At 43.6% G+C, this 9,450-nt stretch overlaps 1 protein-coding gene across 1 annotated transcript; it reads right to left on the bottom strand.

Moving 5' to 3' along the window:
* Positions 1-345: 345 nt before the first annotated feature.
* On the bottom strand, positions 346-3,525 carry LOC135607825 (small ribosomal subunit protein eS26y-like). Its single transcript, XM_065099946.1, has 5 exons — positions 3,394-3,525; positions 3,221-3,313; positions 2,891-2,975; positions 2,646-2,776; positions 346-633 (listed from the first exon to the last, which is right to left on the bottom strand). The coding sequence occupies exons 1-5, from the start codon at positions 3,394-3,396 to the stop codon at positions 565-567; spliced, it is 381 nt and encodes a 126-aa protein (XP_064956018.1). The 5' UTR covers positions 3,397-3,525; the 3' UTR covers positions 346-564.
* Positions 3,526-9,450: the final 5,925 nt, after the last annotated feature.

Genomic DNA, 9,450 nt, shown 5'->3' with positions numbered 1-9,450 from the left:
ATTCACTCTCATTATTTTGTTTCTTCTTTCCTATCCCAAATAAACTACATAGTACCAAATCTACTGCATGCTTCATCGAAGCAATGTTCTGGATTTCCATGAATATGCATCGATTCCTTTTCAAATGCTCACACGTGGTAGATTTAGACTAATGTATTCTGACAGAGCACGTGTATGCAATCTAAAATACGTCTTACGTAAGTAGTTATCACAATAATCTACCACGTGTGATTATTCCTTGCGATGTGGGGCCGGGCCGCTCGGCACACAAAACATTGAGAATCCCAAATAAGCACTAATTTCTGTCGCAATACCATCATAAACTACAACAAAAAGAAAAAGACAGGGTACCAACCAAATTATAATACTAATTCAACGTTTCAACGAAAACGTTTATAAAGGGAACACATAGCACAAGGCATTTCATCAACCATCAAAAAGTAACATTAATTCAGCAGCAGAAAAGACCATTTGTCTAGTGAACATTTAAATGGAAACTGTTCGCACAACCTAAACCCTCGGTAGGCTCTAATAATGATTTTTTTCATCAGAAAACCATTGCACTCATGGACGGGGGTGAGGGTTTCCAACACCAGCCGGACGAGGTCCTTGCCCGGGCCTTGCCAGATCATCCTGCATCAGGAGTGAAAAAGAATTTTAGTTGCCACAAAATTATGCAAGACTGAAACATGGTTACCACAATATCCAAATGGTGACAGATACAGCTAAAGTATCAGTAAAGGAAAACACAACGAAAGGCCACATCGCTAGAGACACCCTAAGGTTATACACTATACATTGCTACTCATATTCCGATAATTCCTATACATTATACACGTATCCAACATCTTGCCAAAAACAACACCCAACCGTGAGCTCTGCATCCTATGAAACAAAACACAGTATATGAACCACTCTTACCATTGTTACAAGATAGTACCAAGTCATAATTCACTTGGTAACTTTCATCAGAATCACCATCTGAAGCTGTGACGGATGCATAAAGTTAAATGTTGTTTTATAGCCTCATTGAAACTATGGTAGATACATAAATATTGAAAGAATTCCATATACAGGTTTAAGAGGTAATAAAGAATGAGCAACACTTGCTACTACTAGGGTTAATATTCCTGCTTACAAGAATTTCACAGGGGATCTCTAAATCCATTTTCTTTCTTCCAAAAATAGTGATTATTCTTTTGGATGAGTATGTATTAACTCAACTTAGTGACACCGACTAAAAAAGCTATCCCACCATTATGACATTTTGATACACCAAAAAAATTGGATCACACATATTTACTATGGCAAATGATTATGCCAAATAGGCTTGCACTATTCCACGTAAACAACATTAATAAATCCCCATTCTCTATGCTCCATTTTCAGCAAATAACTAATGATTTAAACCAGAAGGGAAACAGAAACACAAGCCTCGGTTAACAATCCACTCATATTCCTAAGCACATGCAAACTCACTACGGAATTCATTGAAACAAACATAAGTAGGATTGTAAGCTTATAGGAAAAATGCCAGATATTACAATATTATAAATCAGTAAAATGAAACTGCCTTGCGTCTTCTAGATCTGTTAATGCACCAGAACATGGCATCAAAAAGGCCTTAAGTCATACAACAAAATGGCTGCTTCCAGCCATAATTCATAAAACAAAATGGATGCCTCCATTTTTTCAGCGGAATTCATAATATAAGCCTAAGCCAGTAGCTGGCATGAAATTCTGTGTTGAATTGAATCCCTGATAAAAATTTGACATCCCAGAACAGACTGGCAAGAGATGGAAGAACTCAAGGAAACAGTACATGAATTGATTTCGCATGTAAAATATGAAAGTGTCTGTAACACCATCCCCTTATTACCACCAAAATTGGATGACAAGTATCAAAAAAATTGGGAAATTGATATTTCAAATCACTTCATTCCTTCCATATGTGTTTAGGTCTAACAAGGATAATACCATTAAGATTTACACGGAAAATAGAGATACTAATTCCTCTTTAATCTGATGAATTCAAACATAATCTCGCTGCATGAAATAAAAAAGTTCAAGCATAAAATATAAAGTGACCAACAAATAACTGATATTAAATTTAAGAATTGCAAGTCCAACTATAATATGACTGAGTTAACACGACAAGGAAACTGACGACTGTATGCTCCATGGAAAAATTCACTGGTAACATTTACTAAAACTTGTTAATAGTAAACAGAAATCCGACTTCTCACTACTTTAGGGCTGTTCTATTGTCCCAACAATCACTTTCTTCACATAGATGGTACGTGCATTTAACCAAATAATGCTAATAAGCATTTACAGATAGCTAAAAATTAAATTACTCAAGAAGAATACAGAAACAATCAAAGCCAACTCGCCTGATAAACAGCATCATGAACCTAAAAAGAATTTTATTTTAGGAACAATTTAACAAGCCAAATTTCAAGATAAAAAACACCGGTTATACTGAAATTGAACTTCTGTGATACCTAATTTTTGGACGAGCAAAGAAACACCCAGGCATATATACCAAAAAAAACATAAAACAGGGAAAAGAATAATAACAAAGAAAATACTATTACAGAAATACAACATAAGAATAAGAATGAATATCGTCATCGGAGAAGTACCCGGCGCCTGAATCGCGGCGGTGGCTCACGGTTCCGCCTGTCAGTACGAGACCTCACCCTGACAACCTTCGAGTGAATTGCACAAGAGACGCAGTATTGCATCTTGATATACAACTTCGGAAGAGTGTAACCTTAGAACAATTGTCAACTTTTGGTTAAAAAAAACATTAATGTTTGCGCCAAACAAAGAAAAAGATAACACAAACTCTAAAGAGACAAGGATCAGCAAGAAGGGCGGAGCTTACCATCATAAGCACAGGCCTCCTGCACATCCCTTACGGCTGCCTGCTCCACGATGTTCCTCACAAGAAACCTCTTAATTGCCTTGTCCTTCAAGATAAAAAAAAACAGCGATGAGTCGCACGAACACAAAGAAATAGATCGAGCAAGAAACCAAGACAGGAGTCTACAAGAAAGAAGGAAAGAAAAGACAAGATCTGATCTTTGTACAATGCAACCGAAAGTGATCTAAACCCTCCAATATATAACACACAAGGAAATAGCCAAGACCGGCAAGAACAAATCGTTCAAGGCAAGAAGAGAAAGAGAAAAGGAAGGATCTCTAGGAGCAATACCTTGGGGCAGCACTTGCCGCAGTTAGAGCATCGGATGAAGTTAACGTGGCCGCGGCCATGCTTGTTGCGTCCACCGTTCCTACGCTTGAAAGTCTGCAACACAGATGAACAGATCGAGATCAGATCTGCCAAACAAAGGGCGTTGAAGAAAAGGGCTATGGTTTCGATCGCACCATCTTCGCCGCTCAACCGCGCGATCGACCACCTAGGGTTTGGGAACCGGCGGGATGGAAAGGGAGGGCCACGGCACGGAGGAACTTATATAGCCGCTTCTTTGGCACATCCGCCGTCCATTTTAGATCGGACGAAAGAGAGCCGTATACTTGATGCTAACTGCTATGTGGGGTTTGCGGCCCCAACAAGAACAGGCTCGATTGAACCGGACTCTGCTGGGTTCGGTCCAAAATCTTAAACGAAGCCCAAATTGACCCGACGTAATTAAACATAATCTGGTTGACAACCAGACTAATATAACGAGAGCTTTATTTAGCATACATTAATCAAACATCAGTACATCACGATAACGTATATGCTGAACAAAGAAGTCGATTAGAACACCAAAATGTGCAGTATGATTCTAATTTATTTTGGCAAACCAATGGTGAACGGGAGCGAAATCATCCGCAGGAACACAAATTCCCAAAAAAATATTTGCACCTTGACATTTTCAAATAATTTATGGCATCTACAGGAACACCAATCCAGAGACAAAATGCTTGATACGACGCCCAAGTAAAATGATTGATACAGCAGTGAAAGTCGAACAACGGCAAGAAAACCTAAGCTGCAGTCCCGATCGACCAGCCAAAATTGCCTCAAACGAGAGTCAAGCAAGCACATATGGATCGATCAACTACATAGAAATCGCAGATGCGAGCGTAGCAGCAGGATGTGCCCGCTCAGGACTCTCCGGAGAGGAATAGCATGGATACAGAGGAGATAACCGATCGCCCAGCATGGATCGATCGATGGGAATCCAAAGGGAGGAGATCGAGGAAGAGGTTTCCGACGCTGCCCTCTTGTCGCTGTCGAGATTAGAGCTCTCTTATGTCATGGATAAACTTCTAAACAGGATGCTTGATGTAATACTTATGTATGTCCGTATCTTTTGGTATGTTCATATTTTGTACAGCATGTAGAGGGACGACCGAAGGCTTAATAGTATCATTTTAGTTAGGTTGGTGGCCGCTTTAGACTTGTAAATAAAGGTTGTGTCATGTGGACACGTGTGAGAGATTCTCGATCTATAATGGATCGTTTTATCCTTTGTTGTGCAACTGTTCAGAGCTTGTAAAGTCTGTTTGTAATTTGCATTGTCTATGAAGTGTTTTCAGAGATGTTTGCTTTTGGATCCCGAATGAAACGTTTTCTTTAACTCGTTCTCTCTTTTATGGGTCCTAAGGGACATGGGAGGCTTTGGGGAGGCTGACCTTTGCGGACGGACACGCAAGGGTGCCGCATGACTTGGGCAAAACCAGCTAAGTCCGTGACAGATGGTATCAGAGCGGGACAAACACTCATAGAAACACTTAGCATGCAAACGTGGGGGACCTAGCGGGGCTGCGTTGAGGGTAGTCAGCACACGCGCGACCGTTTGGGGGAATACGAGCATGGAGATGTATGGAAAATGAGTCGCTCGGAAGAGCGAGCATTTGACATTGGCATTCAGAGGAATGGCCAACCCTTCGCGCAAAATGCACCACAAGAACATGCAAGCTTGGAAGAATGCGGAGCGCACAAAGGTTGGGATGGCTGAGTTTGAGCTACGACTCAACGTTGATAACTATACTTGATGGTGCTCAAGACAAGCGAGGCGCTTGGTAAAGGATGAGACCATGCAAGGTGCAATAAGTTATTCAGCGACCGAAAGAGTTGTGCAAAGCTCACAGAGGCGAGAGGAATTGCTAACTCAAAGAATTCGGTACTCATTCATAGGCTTGTATGCGGACGATGGAATGTTCATGGCCATCCCAAGGTGACCGAAACTCGGCGCGATGGAGCATTGAAACTTTCTCTTTGGCATGTGAAGGATACATCCATAGGAAGCTGAAGTGTGCAGCGAGTTCAGCATGTTGCTAGGCCTTGAGTGGTGCAGCGGGGGCTGTATTGATGTGGAGTCGCAATCTAGCAAGTGTGTTTACAGGAGGCAGAATAAGGCACAGTTTATTCAGCAGATCGGAGTAGTCCAAGGGGATGATGGTCTCCGAAACGAAGAGAGATATTGCACCAACAAGACAATTATCCAGGAGGGATAAGTCCCGGCACTCCAGAGGGAGAATCATGTGGGATGGACCTCACAAGTTGAGGAGGAGTACCTCAACAAACAACAACTCCATAAAGCTCAATGGACTGAGCAAGCGGTGAGGAGTCATCACATGATCTCGATCGAGAGAATGCATTGGTAAATGAATTGCGAGATCAAGTGGGGGAGCGACCCAAAGCAACTCAAATGAAGGCATACTTGGAGTCGATATAGAGATCAGACTCAAGAGAGGGCTGACCCGTGGAATGGTGGGCGCGAGGGCCACCATCGACTCAATGCAAAAACGAGGAGCGGAGCAACTTGGTTGTAACTTGGCGAATTACTCAAGCCGCATGAAGGGAACCAGCATAGAAGTTGGAACATGGAGCAGAGGCACAGTGCTTTCCTTAAACAGAGGTCAAGGACATGAACTATTGCAGAGGTAAGAGTAAGATCATGTTGTTCCATGGGCCCTTCATTTTGACGGAGCGGACTCATCTTGCATAGTGCCAAAGACGAAGGGAGCTTCTGGGCACATGCACCTTATCTCGGAAAAGCATTTGATGGAGGAACTAAGGCGACTCAATTTGCGGATGTGAAGTTGGGTTCATAAGGTCTTAGCACGGGGCAAGAGGACGCAAAGGTGGGTACTCTTGAAGAATATGTCATAGTGTTGTCATTCAAGTTGCCATGAAGGAAGCGGTGCACAGTGGAGATTGTGCTGGTAGGGGCAAAGGCCTAGGATCTAGATAATTGTACACTAATTACAGTGAAGTCGGTGGACTTCGGGTGTCACTAGGTGACGGACTGTCCTAGAGCGGTGCTTCATCTAAGTGTGACCCAAGAGTGGGTGGATGAAGGTCGATTGTCAAAGGAGCGAACAAAATCGAAGGTGGAAGAGACCCTGCGATGTATTGGCAGAGGCCACACATTGAGGGTTCACAATTGGAGTTCATCCCACAAGGATCAGAATGCAATAGAGATGTCACTAGGAGGCGACATGGTGTAGCGGATCATGGTGGAACTGTTGGGAAATCTTGGGGGCGACATCACATGTGCAGCGGAAGAACAAGAAAACAAAATCCCCGATTCCCAAAAAGATGTTCGTCGTCGTGCGAAGATTGGTGCACAAAAATCCGCGAAACATGAAACTGCATATAGAGTAGATTGTGTTACCTAGAGAGATCGTATATCCCTATTTCCTTGCAGATCCTTAAGAGAGGGTAAAGGAGGTCAAGCGTCCTCCTCTCTAGCGGTGATCCACACAGCAGGGTTGCGACGACGCTCCTCAGAAACTCCAGGCCTGCTATGAGGTGGAGAGGAAGAGGAGAATAGGAAAGGCAAGCAAAGACTCTAGCCTATGAGGCTCTGAATCCCTCCTATTTATAGAGGTCCCCTATCAAACCCTAATGGGTCCTCCCCTAGTGGGTATTGGATCTGCATCCAATAAGACAAGGGCTCCGTCGGATATCTCATATACGAACCTCTACTCATCGCAATACCTACCATATGTGTGTGACCCTCTAGGTCCAATATCGAGCTGGCCGTGAGTCATACCCGTCAGAACTCCTTCTAACTCAGTGAATTATTATCTCTGTAATAATTCACTTGACTCATCGACTACGGAAGTACTAGGCCACTACGTCGTAGTCCCCAGACGATACAGGGGAATCCAATCCATTGGACCTGTAAGTCCTTAGTTACCGTGTACCTATAATCTCTCATTCATCTAATATCCCAAAGACCGTATATCGAGCATGGTGTTGTCAGACCCATACGGTTTCTACTCGAGTCTCGCTCTAATCGGATTCTCCCGGAGAACTCTTTCTCTCTCAACCCGAATGACCTTAGCCAGGGATTTGTCTAAGCAAGAAAACATGAGATATTCCTCTCATGACGCCGAGAGTGGATGATTCTCTATCGACACTCAATAGCCCTCGTAAGGTCGACTACCACTCCCAATGATCAATTGTACTAGATCTGGGACAGCCAAACCTATAAGTCTGGTATCAAAGAGTGGAGCACTCATACATGACATCCTTGGTGTCTCAAGTCTAAGGACCAGATACACCACTAGGACTACGGAATCGCTGTCTGACAATAAGGCATCATCAACCATCCAGCATTCCGTAAGCGGATCAATCAGTGAACTCATTCTCCAATGAGCACCTGTACTGTATCCCTAGTGTCCCTACACGAGCAGCTATGAGATCAGCTGCATCCATCATATGGATGGGTATACAGCACACTAGTCTATCCGGTTATCACGATGTCCCTCTTAAGTAACCTATGATCGGGATTATTTAGGATATGTGTTTAAAGGTGAATCGATCTCATTATCGTGATCTCATCACGATCCGATTTCCATCCAAGGACATCACAATATATGTATGCATTTATGTAATAGTTATAAAGTGATATACGCCAAAATATAATAAGCAAAAAGATTCTGTATCAAGTCACACGTGCCATCACTCACGTGATTGGCTTGCTGGGCACCTATGACTAGCAGGAACAGTTCGTGGCAATGCGACACACACGATATAGTCCCGTGAGGAACTAGATCATACATAGGTATGATCGGGAGCTACTGGAAGCTCCACTTCGGTGAACAACACGACGGCAAGAAGGGCTATGGATTCAAGGAGCGAAGGCCTTGGTACCACAGAGGTGGGTCTTCCATGCGTGCATCGAATTTTGCATCGGATGAAAACCTTGGTCATCAGCATATGGGGGCTAGGTTCCACTAAGGGAAAAGTTCGAATGCAAGTACTAGTGAGTCCCATGGGAGGGACTTGATCATACAGAGGTATGATTGAAGCAACTGGAGTATTGGACTGCTCTAGAGATCATATTCACTTAAGGGAGCCCGGCATGTCAGAGGATAAGGTCGAGTAAGCGAACATTGCTACTAAGGAAGCTAAGGAGAATAAAATCAATGCAAACCCTACAACGTGATGGCAGAGGCTATTCATGGGAGTTGCAGTCAGTCTTTCTATCGACCAAAGGGAGCTGCTTGGAGAACACAGAGGTGTTAAAGCAGGGGGTCTAAAGGGGCGAGGAAGCAATGACGAGTCCAGAGGGACTTAGCTACCTAAAATGAAGCATCAGTTAGAATGGAGGTGGACTCAGAGGAGTGCCACAGAGGCATATCCACTGATTGTGAAGAAAAGGGATGCAAATGCAAGGCGACAGATAGTAGGGCCATGGGCATGGCAACGCCATGGTACCACAGAGGCGGGACTTCCGTGAAAGTCATTGATCCCTTGCTCTCATGGAGGGAGAGTGCTTGGTCGTGAAAGGGGCCGAGAAGGTGGAGCATGCAGAGGCAAACTCCAAGTACCGTGATAAGGCTGAAGGGCTGAGGCCAAGGAACTTCGTAAGACTGGTGTCAACGAGTTTCTTATCAAGATAGCCGAAAGTGAAGGACTTCGGGTCATGCAAGAGTGCATGACCAAGGAACGAAACAGGCAGTATGCGGTGCTATACCTTCGCTACTCAAGAGAGTAGGCGGTAGGGTTGATAGAGAAGACGGTACAATCCCAGAGGCGACCAAATCTATTAGAGAATTACTCCAAGTTGGGGTGAAAACTTATTGCATTCCAGAAGTTCGATGGCATTGAGAAGGTGAATCACAGTAGCTAACTCAACGCAAGGAGTGCAAACACTTCAAGTGCTTCAGAAGTGTGAGCAAAGAGCAGGCGAAGGCCAATAACCAGCTCGATGCATGGAGTACAACCTCGAGGAGGTGGGCGAAGTCAAGTAACCTTTGCCTTCTCAACCCTTAAGAGAATGGGCGAAACCGAATACCCTAATTCTCTTATCTATCCAGTAGAGGAGCTCTACACAAGTTCAAAGACCCTTCGAAGATAATGGAAGATAATAGTTGTCAAATCCTCACCAACGGTGATCAGTGCTACTGAGAGTAGATTGTCCGCTTCATTTCTCAACGAAATGCCAATCGAAAACGGAAGTGATACGAACCTAC

The sequence above is a fragment of the Musa acuminata genome, chromosome BXJ2-3 (genome assembly GCF_036884655.1).
Source record: "Musa acuminata AAA Group cultivar baxijiao chromosome BXJ2-3, Cavendish_Baxijiao_AAA, whole genome shotgun sequence".
Classification (NCBI taxonomy): domain Eukaryota; kingdom Viridiplantae; phylum Streptophyta; class Magnoliopsida; order Zingiberales; family Musaceae; genus Musa; species Musa acuminata.
Note: the sequence above shows the minus strand (reverse complement) of the source record. Positions and strands in the feature narration are given on the sequence as shown.